We start from the raw sequence: 19,083 nt of genomic DNA, 5'->3' as shown, positions 1-19,083 counted from the left end.
AGACTCCATCAGAAAGAGAAACAGAGAGAGACGAGATGGGGAGGGGGTAAGAGAGGAGGGGAGGGAGAGAGGGACAGAGTGGGGGGGAAAGAGGGAGAGAGGGGAGAGGGGGAGAGGAGAGAGAGACAAAGAGAGAGAAGTGCCTAGGGAATTATTGATAATCGAAAGCGAAGAGAACACTTTTTAGAAGCAGAGCCAGGTGTAGTGGCTCAGGCTTATAATCCCAGCACTCAAGAGCCCAAGGACTGCCATGAGGTTGAAACCAGCCTGGGCTATAGCGTGAGCACCTATCTCAAAACAAAGATAAACCAAAAAACAAGAAGCAGAGAAATCAGGACGACTATCAAAGGAACAACAACGTAGCAGGTAACTTCCCAACAAGAACAATCAAGTCAGACCACAAGACAGCTTTCAAGTGTTTAAGCAGTGGAAGTCCTGAGTTCTGCAATAAAGTGGAGGGAAAGATTCTAATGCTAATAGTTGCACAACTCTGTAGATACTCTAAAAGCCAATGAGCTTTAATGAATGTTTTGTGGTATGAGTTATACCTCAATAAAATTGTTTAGGAACTAGAAAAAAAGTGAAGAATAAAACATTTTCAAACGCCAGGTGGTGGTGGCCCATGCCTTTAATCCAGCACTCGGGAGGCAGAGCCAGGCAGATCTCTGTGAGCTTGAGGCCAGCCTGGTATACAGAGCAAGATCCAGGACAGGCACCAAAACTACACAGAGAAATCCTGTCTCGAAAAACAAAACAAACAAACAAACAAAATACCCTAAAGGGACCAGGCCTGTCGGTATACACTTGGAATCCCAGCAGGAAGGTAGTGAATTCTAGGCCAGTCTGGGCTACTCTGTTCCTAAGCAGCCTGAGTTACGGAACAAGACCCTGTCTCAAAAAACACAAAGACAAGCTGAGGAGGTGGTCCCAAGGATAAATCACTTGCCACGCAAACCTGAGGAAGGTCTATCCATACAACCCATATAAAAGTTGTGTGGGTGTGGCAACATCCTTGTAATTCCAGCTGTTAGAATCTGGAGACAGGACCAAGAGGATGGTTAGTGAGTCTCACCCACACTGGCCCGTGTTCCACACTGTGTTCCACTGGAAGATCCCGCCTCAATGAATAAATTGGAGAGCAACAAAGGAAGACTCCCAACCTCAGACTTTTGTGTGCCCACACACGCAAACATGTATGCACACATGCAAGCACATGCATAAAAGATACAAAAGCCAAACAAAAACTGCAGAGATCACTCGGTGGATGAATAAGAGACTCCGGGTCTGATACCCAACACTGCAACAGACAAACAGACGGACAGACAGACACTAAAAGATGTTCTTCAGATAGAAGATGACAAAGGCGGCAATGCAGCTGAGGAAAAAGATGACCTTGATAAACACAGAGGAATAAATGATATGAGGTAAAAAATGAAACGTAATCACTGTTTGATGTTACACAAAAAAATCGATTCCAGGTGAATGATGCCATTTCATGTGAAAAGCACAACACTGAGATTTCTGCAAGCTGTTTTCTTCATCTAGGAATAGAAGCCCTACAAATGAGGAAGAAAACGAGTAAACCCTCCCAGCAAAATTGGACAGTATTTAAACAGGATCTTTACAAGAGACGCCAAACAAACACAAAAAAGACAATCAGCCTCATCAACAGGAAGCTGCAAATTAAAACTCTAATGGACTGTCATTCATGCTCACCAGAATGGCTAAAATGTCAGAGACACTACCAAGGGTTGTCAGGGATTTTAAACAAGAGCTATTAAATGTTTGCTGGCGTAAACTAGTACCACCACTTTGGGAACTTTGCTCTATCCACTACAGCAGACGATAGCAAGGTGATGGTGGTGTGAGCCTGTTAATCCCAGCACTGGGGAGGCAGAGGCAGGCAGATCTCTGAGTTCGAGGCCAACCTGGTCTACAGAGTGAGTTCCAGGACAGCCAGGGTTATACTGAGAAACCCTGTCTCGAAAAAACCAACCTCCTCCCCCCCAAAAAAATCTACTTCTGGGTGGGTAATATATACTCAAGAGAAATGAGTGCTTTAAGAAGTGCACAGGCATGTTCACTGCAGCGTTAATAGCCAAGAGCTACAAACAACTCAAAAGTCCACTAACAGTAGTAGGATGGATAAATTGTGGACGATCTATACTATGTAGGGCAGTAGACCATAGAAGCATGATGGATGAACTTCAGAAATACCTTTGATGAAAAAAGCCAGACACGAAATTACGTAGTGAATTATTTCATTTATATACAGTTCACAAAACAGATGAAACGAATCTACAATTGGACACTAGAGTGTTTAAGGAAGATGTGTTTAGAAGATAAAAAACTGAAGAAAAAAAACCCACAAGCTTACACCACTACTACCACCACACTACAAATCAGGGTATGGCTAACCTGGAGAGGAAGGGTGGGTGCTGTGAACGAAGAGGGCACGCGAGTTTCTGGGTGTAGACCAGGCTCCCTGGCTGAATAATGGCACATCAGCCATACCTATGGGGCTACACGGGATGGCAGGTTTGCAAGAGAAAAGGGACAGGTCCTAAAGGAAGGGTGAAGAGGAGAGCGCCCTGATGGAAGAGAGCTACCGATAGACAGCAAAGTAGGCAGGACGGCGGCGGCGGCGCTGCGCGCTCAGTGGGAAGACAGCGCAGGGCGGGCGCGGCCTCCCGCGGACCCCGCGGCCTGCGCGTCTTCGGGAGCTTGGGGCGCCGGCTGGGAGCTCCGGGGCTGCCTCGATGCTCGGGTACCCCGTCCCCCGGCCCCGCCCCGCAAGCCGGGCGCTCGCGGCCTCGCCGCGCTCGCGGCCCCGACTCACCTCATCGTGGCTGCCGGGGCGGGCGCGGGGCCGGGGGTGAAGGCGCGGCGCGACGGGGCGCTAGCGGGGCAGCCGGCCCCGGGCGCGGCGGCTCCGCGTCTGGCTGGGCTGCAGGCGGCGGCGGCGGGGGCTCATCTTTTCCGGCGGGCGTCCGGGCCGCTAGCTGCGGGGCAGCACGGTGGCTGCGGCGGCGGCGGCGACTGACAGCTGGGCCCCGGCCCCTGCCATCTTGGCGGGCGCGCGTGCCCGGGCCGGCGCGTGCGCGTGCCGCCCGCCGACGGGCCGGGGGAGGGGGCGAGCGGCGGGGTCTCGCAGGCGGGAGCGAGCGAGCGAGCGAACGAGCGCGCGCGGGCGCGCGTCCGTCCGTCCGCCTGAGACTCGGGGCGGCGGCCGGCGGATGGGGTGCGGGGTGCACGCGGGGCGGAGGGCTCCTCCGCCCGCTGAGGGGACTGCGCGCGCCGACGCCCCTCGGTCGGCAGCGGCTCGGGGGGAAATGGGCGCGCGCCGCAGCGGAGCTCCACACAAAAGGCGCGGGGATCCACGATCCGCGCCTCTAGGAGGGCGGAGCGCAAGGGGGCGGGTCGGTGGGCGTGGCCCGAGTCCAGAGGGGCGGGACAAAGCCTTCTGGAAAGAGTGGCGGGGCAATCGGGCCTGGGGGCGGGGCAGGGGGCGGGGCCTAGGGCCCAAAGGCAAAACCGTAACTTCGAGGAACGGGTTAACTTACTGAGTTCCAGGTCAGTCAGGGCTACGTAATGAGACCCTGTGTCCAAGAGAAAGACTGGTGCCAACCTCAGCGGGAAAGCCTCGGGGACTTGGGTCTAGGAGGCGGGGTAGTGGGCGTAGCCTAGGGCCCAGAGGGGCTGGGCTAAACTGCAAGGTAAGGGAGTTTAGAGATGGGACTTGGAGATCTGGGCCAGGTCTTGGGGCAGAGCAGTGGGTGTAGTCGATGGATCGATCTAAGGGGAACCAGGGGAAGCATTGAAGAAGGAGTTCGTAGGTAGAAACTGGGCGGAGCTCCGCAGGAAGGCCTGGAGGGTCGTGGGCCTGGGGGCGGAGCTCGGGGTGTAAACTAGGAGCAAGGAGGGCCCGGTGGGGCTAAACCCCTAGGCAAGCCCTGATGGTGCGAGAGCTAGAGAGGGCAGGGCAAGTGGAGAGGTGTGGGACCAAGGGCGTGCGTGATTTAGGAGGCAGGGCTGAGCGCGGAGGGTGCCAGGTGGCACGTGGAGTCCTACTGTACAGGCTTTTCCAGGGCATTCACAGAGCACTGTGAGCTGGAAGGCAGCAATCTCTACTGGATTCCTTCACCTGCTGCACTGTTAGCAGTGCCTGAGGTTATAGCCTTCCTAACCCCATTTGTTCCTGTCTATCCGGGGTCCAGACTGGTGTGTCTGTTACAGAAGAGCCTTGTCACATCTTAAGAGTTAGGGATGTTCAAGCCTCAGGTCACCTAAAGGTATCCCGGGTGTGCTCAGGACAGACAGGGTTAGCCTGGCTTATTGGTGCTCTTCCTGCGTGTGGCCACTGCAGATCAGGTGTCTTCCCTGCTGCCCCTGAGGTCTAACAAGTTGTTACTATCCTGTGACTTGTCAAGAAGTATCAACTGGTTTTGCTGTGAAGACACTGTCTTTCCTCTCGACCCCACACATCACATGCCATAAAATCACTGACACTGTGGAGAAACCATTTTCAAAGCCAAGGACTGGTGGCCTCCAGAAAGAAATCTTCTTGAGGTTGTATGTTTCAAAAATGTTAACATTTTGTATCAAAAGAGTGAAAACCACAAATTCTTCTACTTTATTCTGAGGAATAAAGCCTTCATTCTGTATGTGCGAACTTTGCTAAATAGACATTGGTTTCAAATGACTGGCTGTTAAGGAAAAGGGAAGGCCAGGTAGGGGTGATGAGAAATGTGGGGAAGACCCTTTCAGAGTCTGTTTCCTACTGACTGGGGCCTCAACTGGTCCTCAGCAGCCTGCAAGTTGGCTTTAGGATTCCCACCTATTGGATGAAGAACTTGGAGAGGTTTGAACTCCCATGGCATTAAGTGTGGAGCATTGAGCGCCCATGGCGTTGAGTGTGGAGCATTGAGCTCCCATGGCGATAAGTGTGGAGCATTGAGCGCCCATGGCGTTAAGTGTGGTGCGCTCGCCGCTGCAGGCCCCCTCGAGCTGGTTTAGACAAAGATCAGCATCCTGCATAGGAAAACAAGACACAACAGAGGATGGGAGTGGCCCCTGTCTCTTCTCCCACAGCCCTTCCTGCAGCTCATGGAGCCCTCTGATGAAGAAAACAGATTGGAGAGACCTCCTTAGGACCTGAACTGCTAATTTCATGAATTCACTGAGTGGTGTGGAGACGCTCACTTTCCCTTTCCCACAATACCTGTCTCCTTTTTCAGGGAAGGACTTGCTGTAGTTGGCATGGAAGGACCACAAAGGGTGCTTATGTTCTGGTTCTGTCAAGAAATGAAAATTATCTTTGATCCATTTTGCCCTCGAAATTTGAGGTTAGCCTGGGAGATATATATATTGGTTTTTCGAGACAGGTTCTCTCCGTGTAGCTTTGGAGCCTGCCCTGGATCTCACTCTGCAGACCAGGCTGGCCTCAAACTCACAGAGATCCTCCTGGTTCTGCCTCCCAAGTGCTGGGATTAAAGCTGTGCGCCACCACCGCCCAGCTCTGGAATTTCTATTTTGACTCTTTCTTTCCCGAGTTCCTCCACTTCTCTGGTGACTCTCCTTAAGAGTATGTTACACAGCTTGAAGGTGGATAATTCCTAACAGGGCCTTGCTGCCTGCCCTGCTTGGGAAGATACCAAGACAGGGAATACTTGAAGGGAAGCAAGACCAATGTGGTGGGAGGGAACCTGGGGTGGCTGTCCTGCAGGAGCTGTGGGTCTTGAGGAGAGACTAAAGCGCATGGCTGTTGCTTAGCCTGGAACTAAGCTGAGAGTTCCCACCATTTCAGAAGATAAGGCCAACTACATTCCGGGGGCGCAGACTGGCCAGAAGTTCTGGAGGAGCCTTGTCATGGTGTTTCAATGTGTCTCCCAAAGAGTATGTTTTGGGAACTTAGTGCCCAATGCAACAGGACCTCAGAGGGAGTCACTGGGCCACAGGGCTCCGACCTTGTCAGTAGATTAATGCTGAGTTTCAAAGGGCTGAAGACTGCAAACGGAAGGTCTCACTCATGTGCAGCAAATTGAATGGCTTTACCCACTGGGCCGTCTTGCCATCTCAAGTCTGGAAGACACTGAAGGAGAGCAATCTGAGTTTAAAAAATAATTCTTATGACAAAAAAAAATACCTAATTTCAGAAATTAATTAGAGACAGAAAAAAACAGAAGAGACACTTAAATAGGATTTTTAAAAAATGGCATACTTTTCTGTTGTCAGCTCAAAAACAAAGCTGTCAGATAGGTCAAAGGGAATAAGAGAGTCTATTCTGGAACCAAATATGAGTGAGTTTGGCCCAGGAACACAGGTTCAGCTTACCCCAAATACCATGCTCTAAGACCGTAACGGTTTCAAGAAGCTTTTAGAGTTGCAAAGCAGGGACGGAGAGATGGCTCTGGTTAAAAGCACTGGCTGCTCTTGCAGAGGACCTGGGTTCGATTCCCAGCATCTGCATGGCAGCTCACAACTGTCTGTAACTCCAGTTCCAGAGGATCCAATACCTAGGCACAGACAAACGTGCAGGCAAAATACCAAATGCACATAAAATAAAAATAAACAAATACTTAGGGTTGCAGAACAAAAGCAAGTCATAAATCAAGGCATTTTTCAAATACAGCAGTGGAAACATCAGGTAGGTGGGTTACAGACAGCTCTATGCTCAGATGCTAATGAGACCCTTAGTGGACAGGAAGTGGCCCATGCCCAGTGACCCACTTCCTCCTGCAAGCAAGACCTCCTGCAAATTCCACCATCTTCCAGTTTGGGGCCAAGTGTTCAAACACGTGAGCCCATGACACACACAACACTTCTGGTACCTTTATTTGTGCTTCCAGCCCACGGAACTGTGAGAAAACAGGCAGCTGTTGTTTAACCACACGCCTGTGGTATTTTGTCATGGCAGCCCTGGCAAATGAGGTTTCTTTGGAGAGATGAGAAAAACCATCTAAAATTAGTAGTGACGGTGGCACACTCTAGAATATGCTGAAACCACCGAGTGCACACTTTCACCAGGTGATCTTGAGAGGATGCAAAGTCTAGCTCAGTAAAGTTGCAAGCAAACAAAACCCAGAAATTACCATGTTTTGGAGAAGATGGACAGGGAGGACATGCGGGTTCTTTAGAAACGATGACCTTTGTCTTCTCTGCTGTACTAAATGGAGTCTTAGGCAGGCCTGTAGCTTTCTTTCCTCAGAGATCCCTGAGCTTCACTCTAAGCCACAGCTAAAAACCTGAGGGCCACTCCGATTCTGTCTTCCACGGTGTGCATTAGTGCCTGTGGCAGACATGGCAAACAAATACTAAACAGACCTGGGCAGTTCGAAACAGAGCACATTATAATCTTACGACTCTGCGGATGTCTGACACAGGGGTGGGGTGGGCTGAGTCCTCTGGAGGCTTGGAGAAACTGTGCCCCTCACCTGTCCACATGCTAGAAACAGCCCATATGCTCTGCTTCATGTCCACAGGCAGAGACCTTGTTCAAAGGTCACTACAGGTTTGTCTTTCTCAAGCAGCATATGGACCTTACTCCCTCTGACCTCTTTGCTGCCATCTTCCCACTGTTGGAGACCCTGTGAGTATATTGGACCCAGTGGTTACACGGGTAACCCCCAAATTTAAGGCTGCTGCGGTTTGGATGTTGTCTATCCACCAAGTTCATATATGTATTGGATGCTTAATCCTCAGTGTGGCCATGTTGTGGGGCGGGGGGAAGTTGTAAGAAATGGGGCCTCCTGAGTCATTAGGTCACTGGAGATGCTACCCTTGGAGAGGACTAAAGGGTTCTTCCAACACCCTTGTTAGTCTTGAAAGACAGTGATGGTAAAAGAACAAGACCAGCCCCTTCTTAATCTCTGGTACCCTGTGCTCACTCTGGAGCCCCCAACAGAGCTGGTGACTAGCAGTGTGGACTCTTAACCTCAACACTGCTAAGTAAACCTCTTTACTTTATTCGTTACTCAGCCTCAGACATTTTGCGATGACATAGGAAATGGGTTAATACAGAGGCCCTCCGACTAGCCACTGCAATTCCCCTCCGCCGTGTAACCTGCAGCACAGGCTTTAAGGTCAGACATCTTGGGGTAGGCAAAAGACACTTCTATATATGAGAAATGTGATGTCCTCCCCTGCTGTGGAATATTTAACCACGTAAAGATGTGTTGCATTTGTTTGTGCTGTGGAATATTACTTCAACTGTGTAAAGGTGTGTTACATTTGTTTGTGTTGCATTTGAAAAAAGTCCCGAGGCAGAACATAAAGAGAAACAGATTTTAAAAAGAGCTAAGATAAGGCCGAGCATTCATAACTAAGAATAAGTCTCTGAGTCATGATTTGGGAGCTGGTTGGGGGTCCAAAAGAAAAAGCCTGCTACATTTGGCGCCCCACATGGTTCAACATTGGGCAACAAATGTAACAGGCTTTCTTTGACCGCCAGCCCCCAAATCATGACATGGAGACTTATTCCTAGCTATGAATGCTAGGCCTTATCTTGTTTTTGTTTCTTGTTAGCTTTTGTAACTTAACCTGTTTCTCTTCACCTATGTTTTGCCTTGGGGCTTTTTACCTTTCCTGTATGTTCTTTTTTTTCTTTTTTTTAATTTATTTATTATGTGTACAGTATTCTGCCTGCATGTGTCCCTGCAGACCAGAAGAGGGCACCAGATCTCATGATAAGTGGTTATGAGCCATCATGTGGTTGCTGGGACTTGAACTCAGGACCTCTAGAAGAGCAGTTGGTGCTCTTAACCACTGAGCCATCTCTCCAGCCCTCTTTCTGTATGTTCTGTTCCATGTCTGGCTGTCCGGCTACTGCCTGACCTCTGGTCCTAGGCATGTCCCTCTCTTTCTCCCTTGTTTTCTTCTTCTTTTTTTTTTTTTTTTTTTTTTTTTTTTGGTTTTTCGAGACAGGGTTTCTCTGTGTAGCTTTGCGCCTTTCCTGGAGCTCACTTGGTAGCCCAGGCTGGCCTCGAACTCACAGAGATCCGCCTGGCTCTGCCTCCCGAGTGCTGGGATTAAAGGCGTGCGCCACCACGCCCGGCTTTGTTTTCTTCTTCTTCTTCTTCTTCTTCTTCTTCTTCTTCTTCTTCTTCTTCTTCTTCTTCTTCTTCTTCTCTCTCTCTCTCTCTCTCTCTCTCTCTCTCTCTCTCTCTCTCTCTCTCTTCTTTCAAGCCTTGATTCCTCCTCCTATTTATTCTCTCTGCCTGCCAGCCCCACCTATCCCTCTCCTGCCTAGTTATTGGCCGTTCAGCTTTTTATTACGGGTGCCTTACGCAAGCAAGTTAAAACAAATGCAACACATCTTTACATAATTAAACAAATGCAACATAAACAAATGTAACACATCTTTACACAGTTAAAGTAATTTTCTGCAGCATAAACAAATGCAACACATCTTTACATAGTTAAATATTCCACAACACTCCCCAGAAGCTGGAGTTTCTTATTCTTGAAGTTCAGAAATCTCAGGAGAGGACTGGAAAGATGGCTCAGTACTTAAGAATACTTGCTCTTGCAGAGGACCTAAGTTCAGTTCCCGTAACCCAGATGGTGACTCACAGCCACCCATGACTCCAGTTTCAGGGGATCCAATGCCCTCTTCTGACCTCCACGGGCATGTCTATCATACACATACACACATGGTGAAACATTCATACAAATAAAATAAATCCTTTTAAAAAATCTCATGAATGTAATAAAGCCATAAATAACCACAAAAATATGATTAAAATTTGCTAATAACTGTAAAAATACTCTTGAATAATTTTCATCTTAAGGAAGAAGTTGTTGTTACAATTACAAATGAAAAAGAAATTAATGAAAATGGGAACACATCATGGCAACAACTGTAGGAGGCCATGATGGCAAACTAAATGCATATAAATGAGGCATTCAACTTAAAATGCAGTGTAATAGATAGAAAATAATCAAGTGCACGGTAACAGCTGGAATAATGTTAAAAATTGGTGAACTTGATAACTGAAAAATTAACATCTACTTCTGGAAATAATAGAATAGAAACCCCCAAAAAGTCCAAGAAAGGAAAGAAAAACTAAAGGCAGAAGAGTTTCCTGAATCTGCTGGAGCTGGTAGGTTCTGGAACAGAACTTGGGTCCTCTGCAAAAGCAGCAAGTGCTTTTAACTGCTGAGCTCTCTCTCGAGCTCAAAGTGGAACATTTTATTAAAAAGTAAATAGCAAGGAGAGACCCATGGCTGGTGAAGCATGGGGGAACCAGCCTCTAGGGTCCTCCTTAGAGACAGCATGACACACACACACACACACACACACACACACACACACACACACGGATTTTAGGACATAACACAATAAGGTGATCATCACAGGCTCTGGGAGTCTGGGCTTCCTGTCACGATGCACCAGAATCTCACAGAGGTGAAGAGCAGAGATTTAATCAATATGGCTGCATAGGAAGAGCAGATCAAGGGGTCCAGGGACCCCAAGCCTGAGCTTTAGGTTAAAACATAGAGATCGCTGGGCAGGGAAGGACAAGATATATGTATAATTACAGTCTTGGTCAGGATGTCTATTTTTGGAGGTCTGCCTCAGTTCTGACCTGACTGGGTGGTCAGCAGAGGTCGTATCGCTTGAGGAGACAAGCTGCTTCTTAGAAGGCAGTGGTTCCTGCACCAGGGCAGCCTCCCCCACAATGGACTCATTGGTGGTGTGTGGTTCCTGCACCAGGGCAGCCTCCCCCTCAATGGACTCATTGGTGGTGTGTGTTCCCTAAGGCTCTGTTGTTTGGAGTCAAGGGTAATGCAAGTTTGTGGGGCCTGTGTGGCGTCTGGGATGGGACACCACAAAAAGCAGAGAGGAAGATTTGTCCTCTACTCTGATCTTTGTGGCTTCAGACTGGAAAGGGAGGATGAGGTAAGTTTGGAATCACCAGTTTCTTCATAGGCCCTGCTTGAGTGACCAGCGGGCCTACATGAAGAAGTTAGCAGGTAACCCAGAGGAAGGAACCAGAAGGCAGGATGCAGGCACAGAGGCCAGGCTTTCGTTCTGTGGTTACCTTTGAGCCCAAGTGAGGAGTCAGCACTGACTGTTTTAGCAAAAGCAGCTTCTAAGTGTCTTTGAAGAAAGGATTCCAGAGAGTCATCCTGAGCTGGGCAAGATGGGTCATGAGGCCCTGTCCCCTCTGCGCCTCTGTTTCCTGCAGAGGTAGATTTAAGACAGTAGACCCTAGAAGGGCAGCTGGAGGCAGCCAGAGACAGCGAGAGGATGAGGTGCTGGCAGGACAAGCATGGGGGAGTGTTTCTGGGTCACTCTGCCCTTCTGGCTGCTTCAGCTAGAGAAGCAATGGCCACACATGTGCAGGGTAGACTTTCCTGTAGGATTTGTCTGAAGAAAGACTGTGCCTGTGAGGGTTCCTCAAAGAACTAGGATATGGAGAGATAGAGGTTTTTTTTTTGTTTTTTGTTTTTTGTTTTTTTTTTGGTTTTTTCGAGACAGGGTTTCTCTGTGTAGCTTTGCGCCTTTCCTGGAACTCACTTGGTAGCCCAGGCTGGCCTCGAACTCACAAAGATCCGCCTGCCTCTGCCTCCCGAGTGCTGAGAGGTTTTTTTGTAAAGATGGGCTGGAACCTATCATCATGGAGGTTGAGAAGACCCAGGATCTAATGCAAAAAGAACCAGTAAAATCCTGATACAAATGGTAAGTTCTAAGAACCAGTAGATGGACCAGATGGCCTAAGACCCAGTTCAAGCTCAAAGGCCTGAGAGGTAGGAGCCTTAACCCACCACAGAAGATAGGGGGCGCTGCTGAGGCAGAGCAGACTCACCCTCCATCTTTCCATTGGGTTCAGGGGCTCAGCTGCTGGAGGAGGCCTTATTGGGGAGGTGGGTCACTTCACTTATTGGGAATATCCTCCCTGACACGTCCTGAAACGGTACCTCTCCAGCCCTCTGGAGGTCTCTAAGAAGTAAAGTAGACAGACTCGGGAAAGTGTGTCTGTGTGGACCGTTTGCGATCTCGATGACCCTGTCTCCCAAGCCCACACTGCACTGACTTCTCCTAACATCTCCTGCAGTTTCTTGGTTTTGCTTCCTGGTTTCTTAGAACTTTAAAGATGTTCACCGAAGCCAGGCATGGTGGCACACACCTTTAATGCCTGCATTCAGGAGGCAGAGGCAGACAGATCTCTGAATTAAAGGACAGTCTGGTCTACATTATGAGTTCCAGGACAGTGAGAGTTACTTATTGAGACCATGTCTCAAACAAACAAGTAAACAACAGAAAAAAGATGTTCGCTGCTCTTAGAAACAGGTCTGGGAGCTGGGCAGCGGTGGCACACGCCTTAAATCCCAGCACTCGGGAGGCAGAGGCAGGTGGATCTCTGAGTTTGAGGCCAGCCTGGTCTACAGAGTGAGTTCCAGGGCAGCCAGGGCTGTTACACAGAGTAAACCTTGTCTAGAGAAAGAAAAGAAAGGAAGGAAGGAAGGAAGGAAGGAAGGAAGGAAGGAAGGAAGGAAGGAAGGAAGGAAGAAAAAAAGAAATGTGCCTGGGGTCTCAAGAAAATGACCACATAAGTTAAGTATTTTGGCAAGGGTAAAGTTTTACTTCTGCAGAAGGGCACTTTGATCTCAGAAAAACGTTGACTCAGAGAGAGGAGAGGACGTCTGCCAGATGGCGTCCTTACTAATTTCTTTAAGATGGAGCTTCTTTTGTTTTATTTAACCCTTTGAAAGAAAAGACAGCATGGTTCATTCACATTTCCCATAATACTTAGCTCTTCTCCCAAATCCACATCTTAGTCTGGGACACAATTTAAACACACTTTTTCCGAATGACCTAGAAATAGGCAAGGGCTCAGGGCCCAGTGGGGCCAGGCTGGTGAGGCTGGCAGACAGCTTCCTCACACTTACTGGCGCTCTCCTTTGAGCTGAGGAGGTTTACAGCCTCTAGGTAAAAAATAGCTTTGGGCGCCTTCCGCCAGGAAGACACTTTAAAGGGAATAAAGGAGTCATTTGCTAAAAAAGAAAAAGCCTACCACGTTGCCACTGTAATTTTGGATTTTTTTTTTTTTTCAAATTATGTCAGGAGACATCAAGGCATTCTTGTCCTTTAACTGGGTGACTCCACCTCTGGGCATTTGCCCCCAAGAAACAAATGTTCATGATTCTGGGCTCAGCCCAAAGGACAAAGCTCTGACTACAGTCTCTTTGCCATGAAGAGGTCTCAGGGAAGGCATGCAAAACAAGCTCAAATACCCACTTGTGTGTTTACTAAACCTGATGGTACTGAGTACCAGCTGTGCTAGGTGACGGCTCAGGCAGAGTGAATGTGATGTTGATCTTACAGACAGGGCTGGTAACCAGTAAGTGGGATAAGGGGAATGCTCTGGTAGAGGAGGGACATGGGAGGGACCAGAGGCTAGACCCGGTACTGAAGAAGGCACACTTCCCTCAGGAAGCAAGCATGCTGTGGTGGAGACAGCGGGAAGCTCAGAGGTGGACACAGAAGAAACATGGTGCTGGAGAGAGACCCATAGCTGCTGAGCAAGCCTGGGCACGGCACGAAGGACCTGCTTTCCTAAGAGCACTAAGGAGAGTGACCTGGTCAGGCTGAGAGATAAGAAAGCTTCCTTAGCCTGCCTGGCTACAGCTTCTACAGCTTCTGCCTTCTACAGCTACAGCGGTGCCAGCAGTGATGACTGCAGGCACAAGCCAGGCAGGGGATAGCACCCGGTGGAGACATGTGCGGCGGCTTCCCGTGAGGTGGAATCCTCATGTCTTAGAAAGGTAGAGTTGTGAGGCTGATCTCTGAAACGGTTGTATGGGGGTGAAGAGTTTGCTCCTTTGCTGTGTGACTTTCGGAAAGGCAACTAACCTCTCTGGAAGGAAATCAAACAAGGGTGATAACCAGTCCGTTCTCCAGGTTGTCGAGAGTGTTGGAGTCTGATATGAGCACAGCCTCCTGATGCACCTGGAGTGAGTGGGTGCTTGCAAGTCACTGTGATTGGCAGCTTGCTGATAGTGTGTGGTGGGTAAAAAAGACGGGCTGAGAGGCATGCCTACGTTCCTGGATGGAGTAGTAGGGAAGGAGGGCTCCAGGATTAAGGGAATAGATTAATTCAGTTTGGGACATGGCAGATAGTGCCACCAGAGGAGTGAGAAAATAGGCACGTTCTTGGGGTGCTAAATATTCGGTTTGAAGGAAAGAAGGCAGGTTCAGCTGAAGGTGATGATGTTAGCCTTGATAAGGCTGAAGTTGTGACTCAGGTCCTGGGAGCTGATGTGATAGTCCAGGGTGGCGGTGGTGGGAGCAGGGACAGCAAGAAGGGGCCAGCAGAGCCCTGAGGGAGGGGAAGATTATTCCTCTCCCTCAGGGCTGGTGAAATGATGGTAAGAGCTGCCCAGAGAGGGCACACTGTGGGGACAGTACTCAGTAAGTGAGGCCTCTAAGTGAGTTATGGGTGTTTATTGCAATGTACTCTTTCTGCTCACATTCTGCACATCCAACCTGCTCAGGATAAACTGGCTTCTAAGAAAAATATTGCAGTCAATCTTACTATACTTTGGACTTCCAATATAAGTAACTCCTGCACACAGCCTCAAATGTACCATGATCCATGATCCCTATTTACCATGTCCCTGACTCAGAAAATTGTGTGTGTGTGTGTGTGTGTGTGTGTGTGTTAGGGGGTGTTGAGCAGGTCTAACCATGAAAGCAGCAAGGCATTGAAAGCAATGTCAGTACCCCAATATGTTGGAAACAACATGTAGATACAGTGTGTTAACATCAGGTTATGGCTTTGGGTGGTGTTCTGAGTCAGCAAGGCCACAAAACCAGTTTTCTCTCCTTGAAGACTACAGTAGCAGACTGAGACGAAAGTTCCTCACTTCTTTTCATTGCCATATTTGCTGTGCTGTGCAATATAGAGAGAGGATGTTCAGGACTTCTCCTGTTTCTAATTTTCATATTAGGCTCTCCTGGGACTACGCTCTTAGATTAGAACACAAGAGGCCAAAGTTCTTCTGAATAAGTCCGGGCCACTCTTGGGTAAATCACACTAGGAGTTTTTCTTGTATGTGGCATTGCCATATATCATCACCATCAACACCATTACCAGCATCATCCTATTTCTCATTACCGTCATCAGCACCACCACCACTACCACCTTAACATCATCCCCACCATTATCACTGTCATCATCAACCACCGCTCTCATCATCAGCATCACTAAGATCACCATTACCATTGTCATCACAGTCCTGATTGCTGTCATCATCACCATCACCACCACCATCTTATCATCACTCATCCTCACCATTACCATCACTATCACTACCATAACCATCATCATCATCACCATCATCATTACCCCCACTGCTGTCATCACTATCAACATCCATCCTTCTCACCAGGTCCATTATTATCACCCTGACCGCTGTCATCATCACCATCACTACTAGCATCATTGCTATAATTGCCACCACCACCACCACCACCACCATCCTAATCATCAATGTGAGAGTATTAGTCAAGGACACACAGTATCTATCACCATACTATAGACACAAGCTATTTATAACAAACTATAATGGGAAAATACACAAAAAGTTATATAGCTTGATACATACAAAAATGTCAACCAGGGAAGTGGATCTAAAAATTGACTGATAGAGTGAAAATATAGGAAGGATATACACTAAGAAGCAATTGTGCTATTTTGGGGTAGTAGGAGCAGCTGATTCTCTTCTTGAGTTTGCTATAATAAGAGTGCACAATTTTATCATTTAAAGACACAGTGCTTTCATTTTAAAGAGAAGCAAACAGGGGAGCTGATACTGACCCTGAGAAAGTCACATTGACCTTGGGTAAATCTACTTCTAATCTGTAAGAGAGAGGGCTGCAGATACGATACAGTGGGACAGTGCTTGCTTAGCATGCAAGACCCTGAGCTAGAGTCCCAGATTCTCAGTATTGAAAAACAAAGAGAGAGAAAATGAATAAAACAAAACAAACCCCTGTTGCTAACAAAAGGGATCTGGAGGAAGCTGTCTCCCTAGGGTGGGCTCTCAGTCTCTGGGCTGGGAGCATGGCTCCAGAAGGGCAGATGGGATGGTTGGAATGCCTCCCCCAAGTGCTAGGCTCAGCCTCGGTCCTTGTCCCCTGCCTGTCTAGTACCCTTTCTGTCTCTTTGTCACCATCTCCAATCACAGTTCCATGGCAGGGGGAGCTCGCTAGCCTGAGGCTGTGCCTGGCTCAGAGGAAGGAAGGGAAGGAGGGAGAGAGGGGAGAAAAGATGGAAGATGGGTGGGCAGCCAGACACAGCATTCGCTCTCAACTCACACGGTGTAAGTTAATATAGTCTACTGAGTGCTTTCTGAATGAGGAGTCTCTGGCATCTGTGGTCCGTGGAACACACTGGGGGATATTCCCCCAAACTACCCACCCCTCAGTTTCAGTGCAGCCATGCCAGGAGAGGCCAGGACATTTCTAGGGTGGTCAACCACATGGTGGCTGCTTGGCTATCCTGAGCTTTCTGTCTGGCTGCCCTGAGCATGCTGGGAATTCTTCCCCTGCTTTCCACTGAGGCCCAAGCCCTGGATTTTCCTCTGGCCGGGAAGAACGGTGAACAGGAGTGAACTTGCCAGGATGAGAGAAAAGTCAGTTTCTGAGGAGGCTTTCAAATGCCATGTACAAACCAGCAATGACTAAAGGTGGGGACAGGGTGACCTCCAGAGCCCAAATGTCACAGCCTTCTCCATGGCCTGCTGCAAATGCAGACAATGAACGGACATGTTCTATCTAAGCCTGCCACTTCTGTGTGCACTCAAGTAAGACGAACCACAGGAAAACAGAGGACCACTAGGGGAGGGATGGGGGCACATGAGAAGCTGAGCAGCATGCTGGGCTAGGCCTACTCTTCTTTCCAGTAGCCATGATCTGAGGGCCTCCTGGTAATCAAAGACGCAGAAACTCATTTGTCCAAAAATATCATAGAGCATGTGACATCAGCCTTCCCATGGCAGGGAGACATTTTGACTTCTAGTTTAGATTTGCAAAGTGGCCTGCTATGTTATAAGCAAAAGTGATATCACCAAATTCATTCTAGGGTCTTCCATCCTGCCTACCCCTCCCACCTATTGCCATGGTAACTCACCAACAAGAAGAGAGGATTGAGTCCTCCCTTGTCTAGGAGCCTGCTTCATTGCTGAAGCATGTTCATCCCAGGACCCTAAAGAAGTTGATGGGAACTAAGGAGCACCAGGGAAGCCCTCAACACCTGTCATTCCCACCCTGTGCTGGGGAGGTGAGGATGGAGAGGGACGGGTCCCGGACTCCCTTCTCTTCTTTTTTATGTTAATTCTGCTTGGATGTATTTCTTACGTGTCTTGCTGTCACTAGAGCAAGTTAAGGAAGGGAGGGTTTATTCTGGCTCACGGTTCAAGGGCCCAGTCCACCATGGCAGGGAAGTCATGGCAGGCAAGAGCCCGAGGCGGCTCATCCACTGCATCTGCAGTCAGATGAGCAGAGAAGGTTGCCTGCTCAGCTCATTTGCTGAGTTCAAAATCCCAGTCCATGAAACGGTGCCACCCACGGTTAAAATGAATCTTCTTACTTCAGTTAACCTAATCTAGATAATCCCTGATAGATATGACCAGAGATTTGTTTCCATGGTGATTCCAAATCACTAGTTGACAATCAACATTAACCATGTGTTCCATACTGGCACTTACCTGGTATGTGCAGAGTACTGATCCAATAATCAGTGCTGGGAGAAAAAAAAAAATGCCCAGAGCTCTAGTTGGGGAAACGGCCAGTTTTCTAGTCACACAAGTGTCCAGACCTAGGCTAGGCAGCTGGCCCTCATTCTGCACATTCTGCAGACTGTACAGAGCATGCAGTACTTTCTACCCTTCTCTTAGCGCCGTCTCCAGTGGGTGCTGATGATAAGGCTCACATAGAACTGTAGGAGATGGCTTGGGAGAGGCGAGGCTTCTTCCCTTATCTGTGCCACCAGCCATCACGAAACCCTGGACAAGTGTTTCTGATCTCTAACCATCTGCTGCTTCATCCTCACAAAAGGCAGCCAATTTACTGTTCTGGGGGCTGCTATGCTGTTGAAAGTGAAAGATTGGTCCAGATGTGGGGAAGTGGAGCAGAGGATACCTCTTTCTGCTGCTGGTCCATCCTGGGAGACGATTTGGCAATATCCAGTGTCCACACCAGAACACATCTAATCCCATTCCTCAGTGAGGATGGTAGAGAGCATGGAAACTGACCATATAGACCCACAAAGAAACCATCTAAAGCTTGTCACAGCGGCATTGGTGATGAAACCGGATTAAACCTTGAGCCAAGGTCTAATAGGTTAGGCATTTCAAAGGCTCCGTAGGTGAAGGTACAGGTTACAAAAGGCTCCCAGGAAGTCCCTTAGACTCCCTCATGCACATACAGACATACACAGTCAGGCGTTAGAAAATTTAAAGAGACAGGCTAGAGAGATGGCTCAGTGGACAAAGGTGCTTGCTGCCAAGCCCAAGAACCAAGTTCCAGCCCCACAGCATAAAAGAGAACTGACTGACTGACCAGCTGCCCTTTGACCTCTACATGTGCACCATGGTACGCACACCTGCACCCATGCCCACTAAATTAACAAATATAATACAAATTATTTTAAAAATATCTAAAAAGTATTTGGGAGGAAGATTTCTCGGTGTGTGTGGGGGGGGGCATACTGATCAGTTGATCATTCCATTTTCCTTTCAGAAGGGAAGAACAGGGGTCATTCTGTCTTCTCCCAAGCCACATGGGGAGCACAGCATATGCTCCCTAGATTTGTGGACTGTGGCTGAAGATTTCAGAGGCAAAAGAGGGCAGTTCTCAGCCGTGTGCCCAGAAGAAGCCGGTGTCAGGTGTGAGGTACAAACGCATCCTTGGAATAGAAATGAGCCTCCCCCTGTGCAAGAGAGCCAGAGTGTGCTGCCTCGGTTCCCCGCCCGGCAGCCCCCACCACTCCAGCCTCAGATGGGGGAACCCTCAAGAGAGGAAGCCACTCCTTAGACTCGAAGTCTTTTCCTGGTTCCAAAGACTGCGTAGATGTC

At 48.7% G+C, this 19,083-nt stretch overlaps 1 protein-coding gene across 1 annotated transcript in view; it reads right to left on the bottom strand.

The window, feature by feature from the left end:
* Positions 1-3,088, bottom strand: part of Evl (Enah/Vasp-like) — a 145,769-nt gene extending 142,681 nt beyond the window's left edge. Inside the window, exon 1 of the mRNA XM_076551352.1 lies at positions 2,840-3,088. Within this exon, the coding sequence (XP_076407467.1) occupies positions 2,840-2,844 (5 nt within the window). The 5' untranslated portion in view covers positions 2,845-3,088. The remainder of the gene's footprint in view (positions 1-2,839) is intronic.
* Positions 3,089-19,083: the final 15,995 nt, after the last annotated feature.

The sequence above is a fragment of the Peromyscus maniculatus genome, chromosome 14 (assembly GCF_049852395.1).
Source record: "Peromyscus maniculatus bairdii isolate BWxNUB_F1_BW_parent chromosome 14, HU_Pman_BW_mat_3.1, whole genome shotgun sequence".
Classification (NCBI taxonomy): Eukaryota; Metazoa; Chordata; class Mammalia; order Rodentia; family Cricetidae; genus Peromyscus; species Peromyscus maniculatus.
The sequence above is the reverse complement of the archived record's forward strand: the minus strand, read 5'-3'. Positions and strand labels throughout refer to the sequence as shown.